The sequence below is a fragment of the Mangifera indica genome, chromosome 20 (genome assembly GCF_011075055.1).
Source record: "Mangifera indica cultivar Alphonso chromosome 20, CATAS_Mindica_2.1, whole genome shotgun sequence".
Classification (NCBI taxonomy): domain Eukaryota; kingdom Viridiplantae; phylum Streptophyta; class Magnoliopsida; order Sapindales; family Anacardiaceae; genus Mangifera; species Mangifera indica.
In genome coordinates this window covers 1,843,067-1,868,967 of record NC_058156.1, presented here as the reverse complement: position 1 = coordinate 1,868,967, position 25,901 = coordinate 1,843,067, and the positions used below count along the sequence as shown (strand labels likewise).

At 33.3% G+C, this 25,901-nt stretch overlaps 2 protein-coding genes and 1 pseudogene across 3 annotated transcripts; 1 reads left to right on the top strand and 2 right to left on the bottom strand.

Moving 5' to 3' along the window:
* Positions 1 to 728: 728 nt before the first annotated feature.
* Positions 729 to 1,320, bottom strand: LOC123204770 (annotated as a pseudogene).
* A 2,257-nt stretch (positions 1,321 to 3,577) lies between these two features.
* LOC123204162 (ankyrin repeat domain-containing protein 17-like) lies at positions 3,578 to 7,617 on the bottom strand. The gene is given in 5 exon segments (XM_044620743.1): positions 3,578 to 4,501; positions 4,503 to 5,168; positions 5,538 to 5,675; positions 5,750 to 6,025; positions 6,718 to 7,617. Coding segments are annotated over 5 exon segments (2,262 nt in total). The 5' UTR covers positions 7,027 to 7,617; the 3' UTR covers positions 3,578 to 3,628.
* Positions 7,618 to 14,497: 6,880 nt separating this feature from the next.
* On the top strand, positions 14,498 to 19,306 carry LOC123203930 (beta-1,6-galactosyltransferase GALT31A-like). Of its 2 annotated transcripts, XM_044620419.1 has the most exons (12): positions 14,552 to 14,653; positions 14,766 to 14,940; positions 16,672 to 16,774; positions 16,859 to 16,920; positions 17,103 to 17,314; positions 17,393 to 17,456; positions 17,555 to 17,627; positions 18,066 to 18,186; positions 18,285 to 18,372; positions 18,463 to 18,588; positions 18,769 to 18,878; positions 18,968 to 19,306. In XM_044620419.1, exons 2-12 carry the CDS (start codon positions 14,837 to 14,839, stop codon positions 19,114 to 19,116), a joined length of 1,212 nt encoding a protein of 403 aa, XP_044476354.1. In that variant the 5' UTR covers positions 14,552 to 14,653; positions 14,766 to 14,836; the 3' UTR covers positions 19,117 to 19,306. The 2 variants fall into 2 exon arrangements, with proteins under 2 accessions (XP_044476353.1, XP_044476354.1); XM_044620418.1 differs by having other exon boundaries at positions 14,498 to 14,940.
* The last annotated feature ends 6,595 nt before the right edge of the window (positions 19,307 to 25,901 follow it).

Below are 25,901 nucleotides of genomic sequence, written 5' to 3'. Positions count from 1 at the left end.
ATCCAATCCCTCAATTTTTTATTTGTGCTTTTTGCTTTTACTTGCTTCTCAGTAGTTACCAGTGGGACAGCTCTTTAGAGGAAAAAAGATGGATAGCTTCAAAGGAAAGGTGCTGTGCATATGATCAACTCAGAAAAGTTCCAAACAGCCTATCTAACCCTTTGATTGCATTTGTATAACTATTTTGTTGTTGGGTGTTGCAATCTAAAACTCTCAGGCTATCGAACCAATCAACTTTTCTTATCCCCAGATATACCTTAACTTATTTCATGTGTTTTGTTAATGTGAAGTTTGTCTAGTGCATTAGATAAGTGGCCCTCTTAGAAATATTGCTTCAAATGCTTAGCTGAGATTTCTTAATATTTGATTCCTCATTCTGTCCTTTTTCCAAAGGTATCTTTTCTTAAACCATAAGATGGTTAAAAAAGGAGGTGAAACCGGTTGTTTCCAAAAGTTAACAAGCTGACTTTTTTTTTGGTAATCGAGGATCCGACCCATATTTATTAGATAGATAGTCCCAGGACACAATGACCGGACCACTTCTCTCTTAAAGTTTTAATGTTCCATTAGTTTTGTTAACCTTTAAAGTCTAATTTATTCTCCGATACTGATCATTTATACAAGCATGCTTTTTTTTCCAGAAAATTTTGGATACTTGGTTTTTTAAAGAAGATTACGGAGGAACAAGAAAGAGATCATAAAACAGCCCAAATAAAGCGGTTTAATTTTCAATTGTCATCAGTATAAAATACTATAATCTGTGTTCCCACAGATATAGGAATTGTCACATTGTGCCCTCCATCTGTCCAAGTTAGACTCTGAAAATGGTATCCTGTGTTCAATTTCTGGGTGATCTAGACTGCAACTTCGAAGGAATTCATCTTGGTGGTAGAACTGAAAACCAAGATGTGAGGTGTTACAGCTACAGCTATGCCAAATGGATGCTGAATCAGGGCTTTTGTTCATGGAGTTGGGAGATCAACATTTGTAACTCCTCCAATACGTGTAATATCTCTGGTCCAATAGTCTAATCCACTATCCGACGTGATTCTATTTTTGGGTTTTACAAGTCAAAATGCGAGCTCACAAACTATTTTGAATACATATACAAACTCAGTATCTCTTTTGTATTTTACTGATATGAGATTTGTTTAAAGATGTCACATAGGGTTAGATTCAGACTAGTGATAGAAGGTAGGTTTACATCCATAATGGAAGGTTAGTACTTGGATACATGGTGCCTTGTCCTACAAGTTGAGTAATAGAAGATGCATTATAACCAACAACAAAAAGGTCATGTATGTTGTCAGCAGTGCCCATGTCATATAGAAGGCTAGGTTTCAGGCACCTTATAAGGGTCTATAAGGCCACCTCAGTAGTCATATGGATCAGCAATAGGCCTCTGAAAGGATCAGTGTTCCATGCTGCAAAAAATGTTGTCATTGACTCATATATTTATGTGCAACTGTTTGCATATAATTGGATAATTATGAAAAATAATTGATGGGCCATTTAAGCTACCCTTTGTGACAATTGCAGATCTAATAGAAGTTCTGCTTTCAGGAGCGCGACAATTCTTGAGACAATGGGAGGTGCCATTGACGTTCCAGAATGAATGAATCACAAAACCCAGCATCCTTTAAAGGATCTAATGGCGCACTAACAGCCAGTTTGCACTTGTTTCATGGTGAAGTGGACATCCAACGTGAACGAGAGACTGATTGAATGCCATTTGAGCGCAGCTGACAAACCAGGAGGTCATACACTCTCTCATCCCCTGAAAGATACAAACTACTCAATATGGAGGAGATCAATCATCAATGCAATGGTATCCAAGAATAAACTTACTTCATCTATGTCGTCTCATTCACTGTAATCCATATCCTAGTGTTTATTTGTTTTCCCAAAAAGCACATTTTCGGTACCTTCAGTAGACAAGGATACGAAGTTTTATGTGAAAACCCCGTATCAGGAAAACCCACAGGCAATAGCAGAAGAAAATTTCATTATACATGAAAAAGATTACAAGGTGAACGAGAGTCTATTTATTGTCTTTATATGTGCTCTAAATCTTGGCTCACTCTTTTGTGGCACACTCTTAGCAATCCTTACTCTCTTATACTTTACTACAACTTTTATACGCAAACCTTAGGCTTAAGAACTTGACATGAGTTTTGTGACTCTTCCTCGACTAGATTTCACTATTCACACCAACTTTCGTTTGCTTGAGGTCATATTACCATAACAAGTCACACTTGCATTTTGATCATACTTGCACAACATGTTGGTTTACATTTACTTACCTATTAACTAATTACCGTAGATTGCACCCACTCTATTCAGCTAAGTCAACACGTGAACAAAATCCTAACGACTATACACACTTAATTGTAATGAGAAATCTATCCTCTGATTTGAGTAATCCATTTGCAATTCTAAGTCATTGCTATACAACAAATTCAAAATAAACAACACAAGAACGCAAGATTTTATGTGGAAAACCTAAAACAAAGAAAAACCACGGATAATATATGAAGAAATTCCGCTAAAACTAGAAAACTTTACAAGGTGAAAGAGAAAGAAATAATTCTCTCTAAACTAATAATCGTAGAAACCTTAGATCCCCTAAAAAATTGACAACTTATTATGCACATCAAAAATTTATATTAGTGCATAGTAATGCACAATAACAAATGGTAATTAAGTTACATAACCAGTGATTTACAGTACTAAAATGAATGATAATGGATCAGTGTAATCAAAAAGGTCTATACTATGGGGGTTTTGCCTCCTCACCAATATGAGATAAGTGTTGGAGTATGGGATCCCTCAACTACCAACACATATTTCCTTGAAAATTCACATTGCATGCCATGATTTTCTGTATTCAAATAACCCATTAAAGAATTTGGATCACTGCCATTCAACAGGGAGACCAAGAGTTGTAATGGCATGTGCATTGACATCTGTTAGGGTACACGATCAGACAATTAGTTTTATACTTAAACAATAAAACTATGAAACAAATATTACAAATTTATCCATACAAATTGAGGTATTAGCATGTGATTAAATGATATGATTATTTTTTTAATTTAAAAATCACTCAATTACATATTATTACATCAAATTATATGGATAAGTTAGTAAGATTTATTTATATTTGTAATATTACTCGTTATCTTGCTTTTTATGAGAAATTAGAGCAAATTTTATTGAGAAGCACTAAAATCAAATTTTAGTCAACCTCATTTATGCTATGACTTATGACATTGGAAAGAATAAAACTATATGTACGAATACTACACACAATTTTGTACACAAATAACAACATATTCTCATGTAATTGAGTGATATTTCATCTCTAATTTTAAACTACATAATACATATTATTTATGCATATAACACTACACTAGAAAATATATGTAAAACTGCAGCTTTGCATACGCTTTATTATTTGACTGTGAGACTAGTTGAGCAGTTTGGCCATACAAGTAGTTTCGTCGATGGGTGTTGCAATGGCCCTCTCTGTGATATTTCAATGTAATTTTTTGGAGTTGGCAATGAGAATACAAAATAAGGGGAAAAAAGCCAATAACTATGCATATGCACATTCATTAATCCTATCTTATTCCAACAAAAAATTTGGTAATGACACTCCGGGAGTTGGCTCCTTTATAATGAGATTAATACTACGAATCCAAAGTTCTAAACTAAAAGTTGAACCAGCCTCAAAATGGATCTCCCTTCCTGTCTCTGTTAACACCCTAAAGGTTTTAATCTTTTTCCGATTCTTTAAAAAGCTCGCACTTGGCCCTGCCATGGCCTCCTTACACACTGCATTCCTCCAACTAGACTTTCCCCATGTCAACTAGCCTGATTTGAGCATACAAGCAACCTTTATATGTGGTGACCCTCTTCCCTCACGAGTGTGTTTGAAGAGCTCCTCACCCAGCAGCACATGTGAACGAGCTAAAAAATCAAATATCACACTTTCTCCAGCTTTGGATTTATTACTTCTCTTAGCAAGGGATAAAGCTGTCTCATCTCTGAAGTTGGCACTCCCACAATCTGCGCCTCTTTGCAATAAAAGCTTGCAGGCATCAGCATGGCCCTCTTTTGCTGCAAGCATGAGAGGTGTATATCCATTTTCATTCACAGGATTCATGGGGAATCCCATTGCCAAAAGCTGAACTATTGCTGACAAGTTTCCGATTTGCGCTGCAAAATGAAGTGCTCTAAATTCGGAGTAGCCCGTCAGCCTATGAGCAAGAACAGCATCAAGCAGTATCTCTTCAAAGTGGGATACGACACTAGCATTTGCATTATGCAGCAAGATAGAAGCAACAGTTTGCTCATCCCTGCTCTTGACATTGATGTCAGCCCCATAATTTATGAGGAGCCGGAAAGCCTCAGGACAGCCAGCTTTTGCAGCAACTGCAATCGGTGTCATACCTAACTTATCATGCTTATTTATATCCTCTGTTGATTGTTGCAGTAAATATCTGCAGAAGCTCTACATTGCCCATGGCTGTAACAAAGTGTAAAACAGAGAACACCTCAAGATTGGTGGAACAAACTCTCTTTTCCATAATGATAGCCTGCCGGATGATATTGGCTACAGAGGATCCAAAAGCACTTCTCTTTGCCAATTGCATAGCACTGTCACCATTATTGTTGATCAGACCTAAATCAGCACCAGAAATAATAAGCTCAGCTTGATCTGCTTTCGCAGCCAACATCGAGGCTGTGTCCCCAGTTTCAGTCCTCAAATCAATTTGGCAACCATGCAATATCAATTGTTTCAAAATGAGAACACACCCCACTCTAGCGGCCAAATGAAGAGGACGAGATTCATGTCCCTTCTTGGTCCTTATAGGAAATTCGATATCAGTACCAGCATTAAGGAGCACATTAACAGCATCCGGATTCTGGCAGAGAATGGCATGGCAAAGAAGGTTTCTGCCTTGTTGTTGACTTTCAAGGGATGAAATTCGGTGCCCAAGCAAGAGTTTTAAAATTTGTCCACTGGATTCATAATATTCAACTGCACATCAGACATCATTGTATGGCTCACCCAAACATGCACCAAGCCTCAGTTCCTCGCCAGAGAAGATGTCCCATGACCAGGCTTCTATCCTGACACAACAATCAGTTTTTGCTCCTGCCTAAGCATACAAGTCAAAGCCCAGGTTAACTCACAATTTATTTGTTCTCACTATGATAAATAGTTTTCTTGGGATTCCCCAAATGAAAGACAGATACAGGAGAAACAGCTAGTAGTTGGGAATACTTGAAAAAAAATCAAAACTAATGGATCTAGCATAATTTTAGACGTAAAAATTTGGGTCAAAAGGACAGAAATCAGATTCCTTTAGGCTGCAAAAAATATGTAGTACAATCCTGTGACCATAATCTGCTTATAAATGATATTGCTCAGTTGAAGGGATTATTGTTTGTTCCCAAGCTACCTAAAAGTAAATTACATCAAGATTGCTAGTAAGAAATGTAATATGAATAAGATAGTAAATCCTTACCTCCAACAAGTATTTAACCATGGAAACTTGTCTGTTCACAATTGCAGCCACTAATGGAGTCCAGTCTACATTAGCATGCAATGAGGGTTTGAATGAACGCAAGAGAACCCTGTCCAAGCAATTTAGATTTACTCCATTCTGCAAACATAAAGATTAATTAAAAGACAAATACCTCCCAATTTCAACAGAGATGAAGAAGAACCAATCTACACCTTGATTAAGGTTGCCACAACATCAACATATCCTCTGCAGCTTGCAGATACAAGTGCGTGTTGGCCAACATTAGGTCCTATCATCCCTGAACAGATCAACAATTCTGCAGCTTTAGCCTGACCCCAGAGGCAAGCTTCAAGTAGAGCATCCTCACAAGCTGACTGAGATGCACCAGCCTTGAGAAGCATGTCAATAAGGACAAAGTGACCTTCACGAGCAGCAGCAGTAGTTGCAAATCCCCGAAATAACTCCTGGTTAACATCAGCTCCAGCTGACTGTATATGAATTAAAAGAGAATAAGGGTCTCACAAACTGAAATGCGCGTGAACTGGCAAAAGATTCACAAGCAAACTATTCCATGTAGTGACCTAATCATCCATAGCAATAAAAGGCTAGTTTGCCAAATGAATGCGTAACTTTAATACACCCATAATAAGACTGCAAGTGTCTGTTGATTCACCTCAACAGTGTTAAGTAAGCAAGCAATACTATATATACCCATTTTGAATACACAAATGAGTACACACTTATATGTATCATCATATGATTGAGTGTTATTTTATTTTCAATTCTAAATTACCTAATCACATGATCACAGACTTAAAATGTGTACTTTTTTTGTGTACTCAACGTAAGTATATATAGTTTTATTATAAGTAAGAACCATATGAATATTTGCACCAAAAGAAGTTTAATTACAAATGAACGTAGAAACCAAGACTAAAATTTTAATGCATTGAGGAAAAATTTTAACAAAATAGCAGCTCAAATGCTCAAGTTAGAGAGCTTAAAAGGATCATGGCATGAATATTCTTGAGATCAATCAGATAAACTTCCATAGTCATTCAAGAAATTAAAACTTAACAAAACAAATAAGAAACAACCACCAAAAGAAACAAAAGAGTCAACCAAAAACAATAAATTTTAAGGATTAAACTGAATGAAAGAGCACAAAAACAAGCAATACCAGAAGTTTTCGGGCAACCTCCACATGACCCGAATGAGCAGCCGCAAAAAGACGAGTGACATCAGTGACCAAGTCTCTAAACTCAATCTCAACCTCAACAGCCTTGTCCTCTCTAAGCAGAGTTTCAATGCACTTAACTCTCAAACTCACAGTCCCAATATAATTAACATCCACTGGGTCTAGCGTCAAAATCTGGGCAACTAAATCTATGTCTCCTCTCAACGAAGCCTCAATCGGCTTTTGTGATGGCATTGCCATCTCCTCTCTGTTCCTTCCACCGACAGCACTGAACCTCCCCATTTCATTCATTCATTCATTCGTTCATTCACAATCAAAAACTAAATATAATTAATATAGTATTAAACATTTAAAAAAAGCACAGTAAGGGGGTATCAAAGGGGTATGGCTAATAATAATAATATAATAAGCATTGAATTAGTAATGAAGAAGACATGTCGTTGTCTTTGTTTATAAATTTCTAAATAATGGAGTTGTCGGATGACATAATATCATGATTACTCATACACAGACGTTAATACGCATAACTCAAATAAAATTCTGTATGAATTTACATAATGGGTTTATCTTTTTACATGAATAAACATGAGTTTAAGTTTAAAGTTGAGTGATTGAAATTGAGGAGGGAAAACCGCAATTTGATTTTGTGGAGGTATTGTTGAAGTTGACTTGGAGAGCGACAGATGACATGAAGGTGCATATGAGAATCTGATCAGCAAAAATCACGGGCCAGTCCGGCGACCCCACACCGTGATAGGCGATTATTTACTCATAAATGGATTCCACAGCCCCCGTTCCTGCAGCCACTGCAATTAAAATGAAAAGAGTTTAAAGTGGGTACATTTCATAGGCTTTGGTTAAAAAAGGGCCATTTCCTGATTCTGATTTTGATGCATACACACATACGCTTCTCCCGTGACAATAAAAGTGTAGTGGCGGGGCCATCAGAGACTTTATCTGCAGATTTACGCAGAAAGACATATTCGCAACAAGGTTTAGTCTATTCCAAAGGTCAAGAGGCTATTTCCCACCGAAGGTGTGAAAAAAATAAATTCTTATCTCCTCATTTTTTAAAATTTAAATATTTATCTATTTATTAAAATTTATTATTATGATCAAAGGTAAAATAATTATTTATTTAAAAATATTTAAAAAACTATAAAATTATTAAATTTTCTCTCTCCTCTTTTAGTTTAAAAATCTAACAAAATAACAATTTCTTTTTAGGATTTTAATTTTTTTCATAGATTTTTTTTCCAACAAGCTTCTCTATCGTCATCATTGCTCTCTTCCTCTTCGATGTTTCCTATTCGTTTAGACATCATCAGTTTCATCCATCATCAAGGAACAACAGCAAAATCGATCTCCATCCATATTGACGATTTGACAGGCAAAAGGAGATGAATGGATCAAATCCACTCTCTCAACCCTCATATCGATATACGTCGCATGAAGGAGGACAACAAACGAAGGACAAAATGGCCAAACCCAATCTCTTTGCTTGATTTGTTGTCGTTTCTCGACGACAGATAAAATCAGTGACGTCTGGAGGGAGAGGGAACATCGAAGAGGGAGAGAGAGTGTTGGAAGGAAGAGAGTGATGGCGACTAAGAAGCTCACCAAAAAAATCTAAGAAAAAAATTAAAACCCTAAGGGGGAAATGACCACTATTCAAACCTTGGGTGGAAAAAATTTGTTAGATTTTTAAATAAAATGAGAAAATGTGATAATTTTTTAGTTTTTTCATATTTTTAGCTACATAACAATTTTACCATTAATCTTAACAGTAAATTTTAACAGGTTGGTGGGTATTTAAGTCTGTGAAAGTTAATGAGTGGGAATTGTCTTTTCATTAAACCCCGGGGGAGGGGGGGTGTGGAATAGCATTTTGGCCATTCCCAAACTCCAACTTGTATGGTTTCAAAAACTCATCTATCTTTCTATTAAAAATTTTTGTTACAGTTACGGGTAAAAATATCATTTAAATAAAAATATTTAAAAAACTAAAATTTTATTACATCTCCCCTCTTCCTCCTTAATTTAAAAAACCAACAATTTCTTTTTATCAAAAATTTGGAAAGTAACCATTTCCCTTTAAGATTTTTTTCTCCTTCTCTAGTGACTATCTTCATTACGACTGTCGACCAGTCTTCCCAAATCTCCTCTTCTCTCGCGAAAGCATGTCAATCTTTGACCATTTTCATCGAACAAAGACAAATCATTTTTATTCGACAAAGATAATTTATCGTCATCTTCGTCTCTTTAAGCGAATGAAGACGATTTGTCTTTGTTCGACCAAGAAGGAGAAAAAACCCCTATAGAGGAAATAATAATTTTTCAAACTTTGAATGAGAAGAAAATGATAGTTTTTTAAACTAAAAAAAAAAAAAATGTGATAAAATTTTAATTTTTTTAAATATTTTTAATTAAATAAAATTTTTATTTTTAATCCTAATAGAGAATTTTAATAGAATAATAATTATTTGGGCTTTTAAGACCATACCGATGAGAATTTAGAAATAGACCAAACCTTGGGTGAAATTAAGCCTTTTGGCCGCAAATTTATACATATCCAATGAGAAAATCAACAGTGGATGGTTAATGACTATAAAGGTAGCAGCAAACAAAGTTTGAATGGTAAAAATAGGATATTTGAACAGGAGAGCATAAATTTATAATCTAATAATAATATATTAAAATTAAATATTTGACTTATTTATATGGAAGAAAAATATACCCAAAAACAACAAATAGGAGAAGGGGCACTACCTGACGTGTTAAGATCAAAACAATATCATCAAATCAAAATGAATAAAATTATATATATAAATAATATACGTAATTTTATATATAAATAATTATATATTATCATATAATTAAATGTCATTTTATATCTAATTTAAAAATACTTATTCATATAATAACATGTTATTATTTGTATATAAAATTATATGTATTATTGGCCAAAGGACTATTTCCCACCCAAGGTATGTTTTTGTTCCAAATTCCAAATCCCCTCTCCCCCTAATTAACTTTGAAAATCTCATTTATCTACCCATGGGCGGTTAAAAAAACGATTTCAATGATAAAATCATCATTTTATCTGTAATATAAAAAATAAACTTAAATTTAATTTTTATTTTCTCAAACCCTAAAAACTAACAATTTTCCCTCAACCTAAGTTTTCAAAAACAACATTTTCCTTCTTAGGGTTTTCAAACTTTTGGATTGAATTTTTCGACAATGACCGACAATCTCCAGGTGACGTCTCTTCCCCCCCCCCCCCCCGACATCTCTTCTTTTCAATCGTGCGACGTCTTCCCCTTTTAAGAGTCGTCTTCGTTGACGACGATACTACATAACGTCGGAAGATGTACGATCGAAAAGAGGGGTCGTCGGAGAGGGAGAGTAAGTGTTTGAAGATTGTCAATCATCGCCCGAAAAAATGGATCTGAATGTTTGGAAACCCTAGAAGAAAAATATAGTTTTTGAAAACTTTGGTTAGAGAAAAATTACTAGTTTTTAGGGTTTGAGAAGAAAAATGATATAACTAATAGACTTAGTTAATTTTAACAATTCATGGGTGGGCAAATGAAATTTTCAAAGTTAACGGTGGGGGAGGGGGGAAGGGGGGTGTGGAATTTGGAAAAAAAACATACCTTAGATGAGAAATAGTCTTTTTGACACCTAATACTACTCAATCAAAAAAACAACAAATAAAGGGGGGCACTATATGCCATATTGAGATCAAGACGACCCGTTCAAGTCACACATTTTTACAATTTATCAAAACAATTATACATAAATTCTTAATTTCTGTTGATATAAATTTTTGGTAGTGGAAAAATTAAATGAAAGACACTTCAATTGGCACTTTAGCTTTCTGATTACATTACTAAATTAGTATCATTACCACGTAAACCAATATTTTTATCGGTTATCAAATTAATTATCTCACTGATTCGTGATTTAATTAGATAACTAATTAATTTAATCTATTATCAAATTATTATATATTTTTTAAATAATATTAAATATTTACCACGTTATTTAAACATAAAACATATCCAACGTAATTTTAAATATAGATTAAAAAACTAATTACAAATTTTATTATTAATTTAATTAAGATCTTACAAATTATAGTTTTTTTAATTGTTAATAAAATAAAATTTGTGTAGTATTATATAAACTCAGTTTTGTTAGTTTTAAATAGTTTTTTTGATTCAAATGGTTTACCAAATCTAATCGAATTTTAAACAAATTAATAATTATATAAAGATCGGATTGGATTGTAAAATTGAATTAAATTGTAAATTGATTCATGATTTAATCAATCAAACCGATTATTTCAATCCAATTTAAAAAATACGACATAAAATTGTTAATATTTCTTACCAAACCACATTAAAACTGATTGTATATTTGACTATATAATCTCCTAGCATTCTTGCAATCATTGTTAATACTTAATACTTAAAATAGTATGAATAATATTATATACATAAATAAATTTAAATAATTTACTCATATAATTTGATATAACTGTGATTAAATAATTTTAAAATGGGTAAAAAATGAATAATCATATTATCTAATTATATAACGATATCTCATATTGAATTAAAGATTTATTTGTAAGATTTGTTGATTTTATTCAATAATATATACGCGTTGGACTATCTGTCATTTGGTAAATATACATTCTTACAAAAGGGTCATTTGATACAAACCTACCTTCTCAACTGCTAACGATCAAAAATTCAAATATTCATCTATCTGTTAAATTTTGCTATTATTATCAGAGTAAAATTGTTATTTATCAAAATATTTAAAAAACCAAAAATTTATCACATTTCCCCCTCTAAGTTTAAAAATTTAACAAATTTTCTTTACTCAAAGATTGAAAAATCAATATTTTCTCCTGAGATTTTTCCAGCCACCACTGCTGACAATCAAAGATGGTGACAACAGCGTTCTCCCTCCTCCCGCCCTCTTAACTTCTCTCTCAATTTTGCTCTATTTCTAACCATCACTGACCAATGAAATTGACCGATGAAGATGAATTATAAGACAATTTATAGAATTTTAATTCAATTAAAATCCTATAAATTGTAACTCTTTTAAGTTTTAACAAGATAAAAAGGCCAAAAGACTTTTTCCTACCCAAGGTTTAGTGCAAAGACAAACTCATGCTCATAGAGTTTTAATAACCCAAATACCCACTTGTTATAAAATTTCTGTTAAAACTTATTGTTAACTATAAAGGCAAAATTGTCATTAAACAATAATATTAAAAAAACTAAAATTTTTGTCCCATTATCCCTCTTTATTTTAAAAAACTAATATTTTTTCCATCATCCAAAAATTTAAAAAGCTATCTTTTCAACCCTAGGGTTTTGTTCTTTCCCTTCCTTCTCCAACAACGTTCTTTGGCCAACCTCCCATTTGTTGGCACTCCCTCTCACAACCTAGACAAGGACGCGACCATTGTTCTTCGACCATGAACGCGATAGATCATCACGCGTTGTTCAAATCTGACGAGGGATGCACATGTTAGTGGCCGCATCTTCATCGCATCGATGGCTGAAGAATGGTCTTTGTGGATGATCATCCAAAGCTAACGTTCAAATTATGAGGTTGAGGGTGAAATGTGAGTTTTCAAAATCGGAGGAAAATGAAAAAATTATATATTCTTTAATATAATTGATAAAATAACGATTTTATCTTTAACCCTAATAAATAATTTTAACAATAGTTAGTCCATTGGTGAGTGTCTAAATTTTTGAAAACCTTGCGGGCGTCATTTGTCTTTGCAAAAAACTTGGGAAGAAAATAAACATTTTGCCACACAAAATTTACATAGTATTATGTACATCTTATTTTATTAATTTTAATTTTTTTTTTTCAATTCAACAGTATAAAATTTTAAATAAATCAATACTTCAATATAAATTAAATTCGATTATAAAATTAAATCAAATTATACACTTGTTTATAATTTACGTGGTCAAACTGATTAATTAAATTCGAATTTTAAAACACAAGTATTTTCCCAAATCTCAATTCTGGAATCTCAATCTGAACCCTCATCAGGACGCCCTGTCTTTTATTTGCAAGTGTCATTCATGCGCAGACGGGTTTGCCATTTTCCTGTCTCTCTGAGTTGACACCCTGTCAGTATCAAATTACAATGTTATCCCCAACTTTTTTCAGTTTTACTATCTTTAATACATATATATTTGAATCTTTAAATGGAAGAATGTATGTACATGCACCGTCACCTTTTTTGTTTGGACCGAAGTACCCTTCTTATGATCACAAAGTCCATCTCTCCTTTTCATAAAGCTTCTCTTTATCATCCTTAATTTGTGTTAATCATGTTTCTTTTGGAAACTTCACTCAAATTATATATTTTTTTAAAGATTAAATTAATTATATTAAATAAATAATTACTATCATATTAAACACATAAAATCATAGATCAAATCCCTGATCATGATACAATATTAACAAATCTTAAATTTTAATCCTTTCTTTTAAAGATTTTATATTTTTTGTTATTCGAACTATTACGGGGTTTTATACTAACCATGTTACTTGTGTTTGTAATGCAATGTTTCAGTTTTTGAGGTAATTTTAGTTGTTCAATCCAAACATCCTCATCAAAATTGCTCCTTCATGAAGTAATTGATTTTTTCCACAACTTCCTTCTTGGTTTCTGTAATTAGGGCTGGATTCGATCCGAGCCAGTTCGAGCTCGGGCTTGGCTCGGTTCGGTTCGAGCCCAAAACGAGTCGAGCTCTGCTCGGCTCGATCGAGCTCGAGCTAGCTCGGCTTGGTAGGACATATTTTTTTAAAAATTTTTTAAAAATTTTTTTATACAAAACGATGTCGTTTTGATCCATATATATACACAAAACGATGTCGTTTTGATATGAAAAACGAACCGAATAGAGCCAAAAAAGAGTCGAGCCGAGTTCAGCTCAAGTCAAGCTCGAGCCGAACTCGAGCTGTCTCTAAATAAAGCAAGTCGAGCCCGAGCTGGCTGTGAGTCGAGCTCGGCTCGGTTCGAATCCAGCCCTATCTGTAATCAATTCCACTTTAACTCTTTCATGGCATTTTAGTTGTGTCTAACATGGGAAATATCAGAACTCAAGTTTTGAACGAAAACATATACAAATTTAGAGTACAATCCAAGTAAAAGATTATTTTTTTCATTCCTCCAAGCACAGGAGGCTACAGCCTACAGCTACAAATGTCAAAGAGAGCAACAGTATATATCAGTGGCTTCACATGGCAGATTTCTAATCAGGCTCCTCTGCTTTTAAGAGATAATTTGAACCTAAAAAAATGATTTTATATACGATGAGGGTAGTGGGACTGTGGGATCTTTGATCAGAATCCAAGTTAAATCCTAAAAGCAAATGCAAACATAAACCATCACACAAAAACTATAAACCTTACAACCTATCAATTGCCATTAGCTTTAAAAAACACTGGCCACCTAACACAATAATTTGGGCCCTTCACAGGTTAATTCATCAGGAACAGGCAGTTGAAGGTTGAGCTACTCACTAATTTGATAACACAAGCCACCTCTTTTTATTTTATCCATAACTTGTATTTCTGAACTTCCTATAATAATTATGAACACATTTAATATTCTTCTTCTTGTATGTCTCATGCAAATGTTTTGTTTCCATAGAAAATAAGAAAACTTTAAAATCTGAAAAATATTTACATAGGGGTATTATGGGAAGTTACTGTGTTGTCTATGGCTTTAGGCATGGCATTATTTTAAGTTTCTTGTCTGTGACAAAGCATGAAGTAGAAACATAATTACAGGAGGGCCATTCCTGGGGGGATTTTGATCGAGAAAACAAATCCATCTTCATTTTATTTTATTTTAAAACAGGTTGAAATGGAGTCTGTGTCAGGCATTTGTTCGTTGATGTACTTCTCCATGCTTTCCTTTTCTCTAATCTTAATCTAATGGGGTCATTTGTCTTCTCTTTGTAACTCTCAAGTTTTTCAGAAAAATAGAAACAGAAGCGGCTGCTTCCTTAAGGGTGAAGTTTTTATTATCTGATACGTTGAAATGGGTATTAACAGACCTCAAAAAGTAGCTAATGGAGTTTCAACCAGATGGGTTTCTGTTCTCTGCTGTGCTAGTTTCTTCTTCGGTGTTATTGTTATCAACAGGTTCTTTTCTTTCTTTCTCTCTCCCCAATGCTCAAGATCTTGTCTTTTTGCTGATCACCTCTTAGATTAGCTTTATAACCTTTCAATACTGTTGCTTCATTTTTTGCTGCTTATTACTTTTCTTTTTGAACAATTTTATTCTTTTTGTGAATGTACTAGAGAATCTCTGGTTGTCTGATACAGAATCACGAACAAAATTCAAAATTTCTTCAAAGTCCGTCTTCAAAATTGTGACTTTGTCGTTCTATGTAGGTAATTTTGTTTTAAGTTACTCTCACTAATGCTGAGATACATGAATTTTTAAACAAGTGAATAGTTGGAGTAAGACCTCTGGGGTTGATTGGCATTAGATTTGGGCGACTTATTTATGCTGGTGATGCGATTTCATGGATTTTGTCATCTGGACACTGAGAGATTTTTCTCATTTGGCTTGTGATTATCCAATGTGGAAAGTTTGTTCGCCGCATTAGCTTAGATAATTGATTCTATATTGTATTTATAACTTCGTGCCCTGAGAAGGGGATCTTGCTCGGGTTAGAGCTTTGCCTATAATAAGGATTCAAGTGGCCTACCCCATTAATTAGGTGAAGCATTGGGCGGATTGTAGGTAGTTCAAATCCTGCTGGTGTCCTTGCAAATGAGAGTAAAACTTGTTTCTGTCTTTGAAATGGATAGCCATTAAAATGGTCTATAAGCTAATGACAACCAACTGAAGAGATTAGCTTGCATATAGGTTATGTATCTCCTGGAAGTAATCTAACTATCATTTGGGTTTTCTGGATCTTATATATAACTTGGCCATGAAGATGCATGTGCTACGAGATTAGTGTACATATGCTGATCATATTTGCAGTCCCAGGTCATTCTGGACTTACCTTTTTTTATGGAGTTGAAGATGGCAATCTATTATATAAGTGAGAGTGCTTCCTTGTTTAAGTTGTTGGTAGAACAATTAGCTGTTGTTATTTGATATGTGACCATGTTTTATAGATGATTTTATGTAATACTAAATAAAGCCTGTTAAGAGAAAATGTTTACAAATCAGAATTGCCAGAGAAACATCTTGGCCTGTCAAATTTCTGATACTTAAATCGATTGCTCAGAAAGTAAGTTTTGTAACTTATGAGCAGGTGCTATGCTAATGTCCTGGATGAAGGATCATACATTTTTTTCTTTTTATGAAATTGGAGATCTTTATAAACCCAGGTGTGCCTATTCATCTTGGATTCATAGGTAACACCATTTTCTGGGCTAAAAGTTTAAGGTTTATGCAGTCCATAAAAAAAAAAAAAAGAACTATTCTGTTGTAGAATCATAATGAACTCGAGGACCAGAGTAGTTCTGTTTCCAATGAAAAATTGAAGATGATGCCAACTTTAGCTGACATCTGTACTGGTTATGGTTAATCAATACCCACTTCTTTAATGTAGTTTAATAGTCATTTAACATCATATTCTGGCAGAAAATCACCGTGGATATGCTGAGAGATGTTCTATTTCTTATGAAGAAATAAAAGATATGCCAACTTCTGCCAGACATGTCTAACTTGCTTGATCAAATCCCCCAAATTTGTCATTAGGATAAAATTCATTTAACATTAAATGTTCTGATTAGCCACACACCATTACACATTAACAGTAATACCTTTTCCATTTATGTGATCTCAGTTTACTAGCATTGCTATCTTCTTATATGGATTTCCACTAAAAGTTACTTGAACCTGTTTGATAGATTTTGGCCTGTTCCTGATCCAATCAAAAGGGATGAAGAGGTTTTATATTTAAAGAAGCATCAATCAGAAGTATTGAACCCGGCAATTAATTGTGAGAAGAAGGCAAGGACAAGTCTATCATTTTTTACCATAAGCTCCACTGATTATTAGTAATGCATCTTCATGATATTGTTTATATTACTACAGGATGCTTCTATCCAGGCAGGGGACATTCTTTCTCAAGTTTCTCAAACTCATGACGTTATCATGTAAGTTTATTGTCCTGCTTATCAGTTATATTAAAGGATTTTGGATCACTTTTTTTCTTCTACAAATTAATTATTTATCTTTTTCAAATTTGGATTGAAACCCCCAAGTGTGGTTGGGTACATAAAATTATCATTAAGACTAAGATGGTCTGTTTGATACACTCATGTTATGATGATCTCAGGACATTGGACAAAACAATTTCCTCGTTGGAGATGCAGCTGGCAGCTGCTAGGGCTGCCAAAGGTGATAATGAAGAAGGATCTCCAGTAGTTACAAAATCAGGATATGAAAATTTGAAGGAACGCCAGAAGGTTTTCTTTGTTATGGGAATCATTACTGCATTCAGCAGTAGAAAGCGAAGAGATTCAATTAGAGATACTTGGATGCCTAAAGGTTTAATACAAAATTATTTACTGCTTTCCTCTTGTACATCATTGGCAGTTGCTGAAATAATTGGCCATTTTTTGTTAGGAGAGAAGTTAAAAAGGTTGGAGAAAGAGAAGGGAATCATAATGCGGTTTGTTATAGGACACAGGTTGGTTTGCTTGACATTGCAAGTGATTGTCATACTATTAGCTTACCGCATAATGATAGCTAGGATGAAATATAATAATTAATTTATGTGGTCATCAGTGCAAGCCCAGGTGGTGTGTTGGATCGTGCTATTGATGCAGAGGAAGAGCTGCATAAGGATTTCCTACGACTGGTATGTTTACTGCTCAGATTTTTGGCACCTGGTTGAGCCGTATCTCAATTCACGAGGCAGGCTATATATAGTATTACATAGTCCTCACCATCTTTCCCTGATCCACCAAGCCCATGAAGAAACTTCTGATTTGCTAGTTCTTGTTTTAATACATGATTACAACAATCTTTTCATCATCCAAAGGGAAAATAGAGCATTTTCAATTTGTTCAAGAAGCTGGTCATGATTAGGAAATGAAGTTAAATGGAACTAATAGATGGAAAACCTTTTTGTTATAATTGTTAGCTATTTCATCCTTAAAAAGGGAAAATTTTTCGGACTGATATTTCAAATTCAAACAAGGCATATTGTAAAATCTTATTTTCATTTTCAAAACGGTAAGACCAAATTATGAATCACTTGTGAAACTTATGCAGAGTCTCATTAATCTTGTTGCAGAATCATATAGAAGGCTATCATGAATTGTCATCCAAAACCCAAATATATTTTTCAACAGCTGTTGCTAAGTGGGATGCTGACTTCTACATAAAAGTTGATGATGATGTACATGTAAATCTTGGTTAGTGCATCCGCATTTTCAAAAGCTTCTTCTCTACATGTAAAAGACCATGAATAGATTTTATTTCCTGGTCAGTGAATAACTTGAACATTTAACAGGTATGGTTGGTTCTACACTGGCACGCCATAGATCAAAACCCCGAGTTTATATTGGTTGTATGAAATCTGGACCTGTCCTGGCACAAAAGTAAGGAATCAAATTTTCAGTTTTGTGAATTCTTCTGGTTATAAATTTAAGTTATTATTCATCTAATATACATTTGGGTATGATATGTAGAGGGGTCAAGTACCATGAACCAGAATATTGGAAATTTGGTGAGGAGGGAAACAAGTATTTTAGGCATGCAACAGGACAAATATATGCAATCTCTAAAGATTTGGCCACCTATATTTCAGTAAATCGGTTAGCATCGATCTGTTCTCATTACTTTACTTACTGTTAATCATTTATGACTTTACTCTCCAGGCATATACTTCATAGATATGTGAATATACATATTTGAGGATTCTTGTTGTGTTCTCTATCAATTACTTGGTGTTTTTTTCCTCTTATTATTAATCATCTATGATTTCACTTCTTTAGGCATATACTCCATAGATATGCAAATGAAGATGTCTCTCTAGGATCTTGGTTTATCGGTCTTGACGTTGAGCACATTGATGAGCGAAGCCTTTGCTGTGGGACTGCCCCCGGTATACCTGCTAAGTTTCTCTCGTTTATTTCTGCTGCCGTCTTTTTCTTGTTTCCATGTCATCTGACATATTAAATGTTTTGTTGATAGATTGTGAATGGAAAGCTCAAGCAGGGAACCCTTGTGCCGCATCGTTTGACTGGAGCTGCAGTGGCGTCTGCAAGTCTGTAGAGAGAATGGAGGAGGTACACCAGCGCTGTGGGGAGGGCGATGAAGCTATCTGGCATACCAGTTTCTAAAGCTTCCCCTCAGTTGTTGTAACATATTTATGTATGTTCTGATCAAAAGCCATGGTTCAGGTAACACCATCTGCCCGATTTTTGCTTCTTGATGTCTCGGGACAGTGTACATTACTAAATTAAATTACTGCACATATGGATTCTCAGTTCAGGAAGAAGAAAAATATGATGAAAATCTTCTAGTTTCAAAGTTTTGCAGTTAGTCACATTTAGCTTTTAGCCATTAATCATTTTTCTTATCCCCAATTTAATGGTTGCTAACTTAAATATCAGCCTTCATGTGACAAAGAAAATGAGTCTATTAGGTAAATAATATCCACCAGAAACCACATTTGATTAAATACTGTTGTCATACTTATTTAAATAGTTTATCAGTCAAACTGGCCTTTTGACCGGATCAATATCTAGATGTGAAAACATTGGTTAAAAGAATAAATGCAGACTCATTAAAACTTGTATTTAACAAAGTAGTCCTAGTGTCATCACTATCCAAATTGAATCATGGGACCTCTAAGCACAATCACAAGATAGACATTAAATTAACTTGAGTAAACCCATAAGCTCTTGAAGAAACTAAGAACACAAAGAATGAGAAGAACATATGACAGAAAATTTTATTATATTTCCTTCAACTACATGGAAATATGCACAATATGATTTAATATACTTTGAGAGTTTTTTCAACCCAAAGTACAAAAATGGTTTAAAAATTTATCAAACTAGGGTTTTAAACCAAACAGAAAAAATATGGTTTGATTCAGCTTAGGGTACGATTTAAATTTATTAAAATTATTTATTGTTAAATATATCTTGTTTATTAAAATTAATAGAATCATAGTCTTTTAAAAAATAATATATAAATGTAAAATATATATATAATGTACATACAAAGAAAATGATAACATAAATATGAAAAAATAAGTAACACACCTAATTATTTATTTAAAATTTCTATCAAATATAATTATATATATGTATTTTAAAAAAATATAGTTTACGGTTTGTAAATTATTTTTCAAAAATTTATTAAACCAAACCAAACCAAATTATAATTTCTAAATGGTTCGATATGATTTTATAATTTGAACCAAATTATGCATATCCATACTTAAAATGAATGAATAACCTCAACTAAAACTAGCTATTTATAACAATTTATATTTATACATTTATTTAGCTGGATGACTTGGATTTGTCTTATCAAAGTAGGAGTTTCACCGTAATTCTATTTGCCTATTTTGGTTTATATGTCTCTTGTAGTATTGAGATATTCTAAAAGTTGTTAGAAAGATTTTTTTGCATATTTTATAATGATTTAAGATCAAAGATCTAAATCAACAAATTAAGTCTCATAGAACTTGAGTTTATGTCGAAAATGACATTATCCCTTACCTAATAACGTGATTCCCTCATCGTAAAGTTGCATATGGAAACTCCTAAATCTTACTTTCAAACTATCATAGTGCATGCTCAAGTTCTCAACTCGATTCATAATTGACTAAGCTCATCCATTTCATGAGATACTCAAGATTTGGATTGCAACTTTGCCTATAAACTATTCGTGCCAATAATGGTCTCTATGTCCTTTACATAGGCAGAAGTGGCACCAAATTGTACTCGTTTGGATTTTTTTTTTTTTTTAACCTTTCCATGTTCGGATGATATGACTTAAAGCAACTCACATGGAAAACTAAGTAAAAGTCTCATGGGTATCCCCAACTGATAAAGGATGATTCCAACCTTCATGATAATATAAACAGACCACCATATTTCGACAAGATTCCCTCATGAAGTGAGCATATGAATTTGTGTCAATCGGCCAAAATCTTTAAAAATTCCATGTTCCTTACAGAAAACTCCACATGTTTAGTCCCATTTCTTCATTTTTATGGTTGCCTTGTTCAAATATGATTTCACAATGTCAGCTTGTTTGTGTCAATTTTTGAAAACTTTCAAATCATGAGACACTTATGTAAGATATTGATGTGTTTTAACAAGAGGTGTCGGTAGGCCAAGTTGGTTTTGACGTGGCCTATAGGGCCCTTGAGCTAGGCTAAACATGTCTATAAAATTCATAAGGCCCACGGCTTGACTCAATATTCGTAAGGTCAAATCCAATCTTAAACGGATCAATTCATTAATTTTAATAAAAAAATATACTTTTATCTTATAATTATTAATTAATTTTTGTCATTAATTATGTAAAAAATAACGGGTTTTGTGTCTAGACCTAAGACCCAATTCGAAAGGCTCATGGGTCGACCTGACATGTTACTGTAACAGGTTGGGTCATTTTTCCACTATTTGGCCCAATTAATGCCTTTACCTAGAACCATCTCAAATGGACTTCAATTAATGGCTTCACTTTGTTGTAAATTGTATGAAACTTGCGCCCAACAACTTCACGCAATCTTGGTAATTAACTCTTAAACTCTTTGACATGGTCAATTATTAAAAGAATGTGTTTCAACTCCACCTGCTTTGTTGCATCACAATCCACATTCCACATTCCACATTCTTGAGATAGACTTGGTGCTTTGACTCTTCAAATCCTCCCACATCTCAATTGTGCAAGTGTCACGTTTCATTTTCACAAGCTTCTTACACCACTAACACTAACTAACAACAAGATCATGTAGATACATCATGGCTTGATTCAACCTTTCCTTTTTATCAAGCAACTTAGTTGCATCGAAGTAGTGTTTTTTGTGCGAAAGAAAATAACTGTCAACTCAAACTTAGTTCGTTTGATCTCTATGAATCTTTAAACGTTGCAAAATCCTCAACAACCATGAGATTTCTTCCCATATGAACATCCTATCACCTATTACTTATATGCCTCAAATTGTCATTACTTTTTATCATTGTTCCCTTCTTTTTGATAAGATCTATAAACCTAAAATTAACAAATTCGGAACTTAGCTTAGCTGTAAAAGACATGCCTCCGACCCAAGCCAATGTGGAAAACATGTTGCATATATGATTGAGAAATAAGTGAGGTTAGGTCATATAGCAGCCGGGATTTTTGAGAAAAATACTCAGATTTTAACAAACAGATCTCCAGGAAAGATCGACAATGATGTTGATTTTTTAAAAATGTGAACCTTGTTTCAGGTGTAAGTCCAGAAGTAGACCCCTTTGCTCTTCACCGTCCTCTAGAAACAGCCCCCCATTAAAGCTTTCGCACTTTCCCATCGACCCCAGTTCCCATTTGCTAAAAAATGCACACGTCTATACATAGACTTGATAGATGTAAGTCTGTTTCCCTGTGTAAAGTCAAAGAGGACACCGAGTACACAGAAGAAACAGAAGAAAAATGACGAAAACATGTAGCTCATGAATAAATAATTTTATAGTGGTCGGTCCAGTTTATGGGCATTTCTTGAGCCACCCAACTTTCTTCTTTCATATTCTCGTCATGTCACCAATAGAGGATTTAGAATATAAGGTGGCTAAGGAGCCTTAATTAGTGATTTTAAAATTATATCGAATTATTCGATTTATTAGTTAAACTATAAACTAGTTTATAATCTGATTCGATTTTATAATCTAGTTAAATTTATATAAATAGATTTATTCAAAATTCAATCAAATTTCATAAACTTGTTGAGCTAGACAAATTATTTAAAACCAATAAAACTTTATTTATATAAAACTATATAATTTTTATCTTATTAAAACTTAAAAGAGTTACAATTTATAAGATCTTAATTAAATTAATAATAAAATTTGTAATTGGTTTTTTTAGATTGTCGATTATTTAATTAATATTTTTGAAATTATGTTTTATATATTTCATATATTTTATGTCTTAAAAATAGGCCAAAAGACTATTTTCCACCCAAGTTTTAATGCAAAGACACATACAAATCTATGGGGTTTCAAAAACCTAAACAACCACCTATAACTCAATTTCTGTTAAAAATTTCAGTTAAGGTTAGGGATAAAATCATCATTTACTAAAAAAATTTCAAAAATTAAAGTTTTATCATATTGTTCTCCTCATGTTTAAAAATCTCACAATTCAGCCCATCCAAAGTTTTCAAGTTTTGAAAAGTGATCATTTCATTCCCAAATCCCTAGGTTTTCTTTCTCCCCTTTTTGGCAATAGTGATCATCTGAAGACAAAATAAAGAGCCTGCGACCATCTCTAATAAACGAATCTTCGTCTCCGTCAATGAAGAGACAACGTCTCTTCATCGACGTCTAATGTATAAGAAGAGACAACGCCTCTTTGTATCTTCATCTCTATCGACGAAAAGACGATGTCTCTTCATCAACAAAGACGAAGATTCATCTGTTGAAGAAGGTTGTCAACTTTCTATCTCATCTTCAAATGGTTGTTGTTGTCAAAGATGGTCGTCAAAGAAGGGAGAAAGAAAATCTAAGGATTTAGGGGTGAAATAGTCACTTTTCAAAACTTGAAAACTTTGGGTGGGAGGATATTGTAAGATTTTTAAACTTAGGGAGGAAAATATGATAAAACTTTAATTTTTTAAATTTTGTTAGTAAATAATATTTTACCCTAACTTTAACTAAAAATTTTATCAAAAATTAAGTTATAGGTAGATGTTTAGGTTTTTGCATTAAAGTTGGGGTGGGAAATATTCCTTTGGCCTTTAAAAATATGATAAATGTTTAATATGATTCAAGAAATACATAATAAGTTGACAATAAGTTGAACCAACTAGTTATTTAATTGAACTAGTTGAACCACAAATCAATGAGATAACCAATTTGACCACCACTTCAATTTTAAAAACATTGATTTTAGCATAATTAAACATTCCCTTATGGATTTTTGGACCACTAGTTGAGCACATCTTTTCCTTTCTTTTGTCCCTTTGAAAATCCTTATTTAAAGTTTTGATCGTAGTCTCTATTAGGGAAGTTTCTTCAAATGGTCGATTCACAAATTGACTAGTTTGATTGATCGGACAGAGCAATAATATAAGCAAGATATCACTATGACACAAGTAAAATTTTAAAACAAATTTATTAACTATTTTTATTAGATAATATTGAATTTATACCTCCCACAACTTTGACCTTAGGTTCAAGTTTTTGTATCTTTAATTCTAAGTAAACGATGATGAAGTCAATAAATTGACCTAATGATTGAATTACGACCCAATGCAAGTTCGCCTTTTTTAATTATGAGATTGGGACATTTTATAGGATTGGCCTTACGGTTAGATTGTAACCTAATGCAATTCACATAGATGTTATTGATTAAACCAATTTGTGTTTTAAAGTATTGATATCTTTGCAAGTTTGTTGATGGATCATGTGGCTTGTCACCATAAAGTTGGGCACTATAATATAACACACAAACTATCATATTCTTTGCTTAGTTAGAAAAGGTCAAAAGACTTATTCCGACCCAAGGTTTGGTGAAATCTCAAACTCATATTTGTTAACTTTTAAATACTTAAATACTTACTCTTTTGTTAAAATTTATTATTAGGTTTAAGGATAAAATCATTATTTAACTAAAACTTAAAAACTAACTAAAATTTTATTATATTTCTTCTAATTTAAAAAACTAACAATTTCCCCTTTAAGGTTTTTTTTCTTTCTATGGCAACATCTCCGTTTTTGTTGTCGGTTGGCCTTCCCACTGTCTTCTTCTCCTGTCGATTTTCGGTCTTCAGTGGCCAATTTCGTCCCCGTTGTTTAGAGATGTCATTTTCGTCGACTAGAATCATCTCAAGTTGAAGAAAATGGCCAGACGAAGACACACGTGGTTAGTCTCAAGTTGCCCGAATGATTCTGGAGATGATGATCTTTGACTTTGTTCTGCCAAAGAGATGAAGACAACGAATCATCTTCATCTGACAAATATGGCTGCTGAAAACGAAAGATCGATCAGAGAAGAAGAGAGTGAGAAGGCTGGCTAACGACGGGAATGGAGATGGTCGTTGGAGAGGGAGAAAAAAAACCTAAGGGAAAATAGTCACTTTTCAACTTTTGGTCTGAGAAAATTATTAGTTTTTTAAATTAAGAGGAAAAATACCATAAAATTTTACTTCTTTTAAATTTTTAATTAAATGACGATTTTATACTTTTAACTCTAATAGTAAATTTTAACAGAAAGATGAGTTTTGAGTTTTCTAAAGTTAACGAATATGAATTTAAGATTTTACCCAACTTTGGGTGGGAATAAGTCCTTTGGCCCTTAGAAAAGGAAAGACTCTTTGGGTGTTTTCTATTTATGAATAAAATTCACGGGAATCAAACAAGATCACCTAGTGTTTTTCTTATTATTCATAATTTTCACCTTGATGGGTGTCTTTTACCAAAAATGGCAATTTGCGAGGAAGCTTTTGTTGAAGTGAATTGATGAAAATATATACCTGTTTTACATAAACCGATAGCAATTCTTTCGACATTGTCGACCACGTTAGACTCTCTAACTTGCAAATACGCAAGTTTTAAATGCCAAATTTTGAAGAATAATGCATGTTTACCTGGAAAGTACATTAAAAATAGGTCAAACAATATTTCTCATATAAGATTTGATGAAATAACAAATTCTCGCTATTTGAGTTTGAAAAGGTCAATTTCTTATCTGTTTGTTAAAGTTAACGGTTAAAAGATATTTATGTCATTTTATCTAAATATTATAATATAAAAAGTAAGTAGAGGTATAAATATCATTTTTTAAAACTTACTAAGAGCAAATGGACGTGGGGGTGGAGACAAACTTGGTGAGCCCAAACACCCCTTGATTAGAGTTCAGTTCGAATAGAAAATAATTTAGCTCAAGTTTAACTTGACCAAAT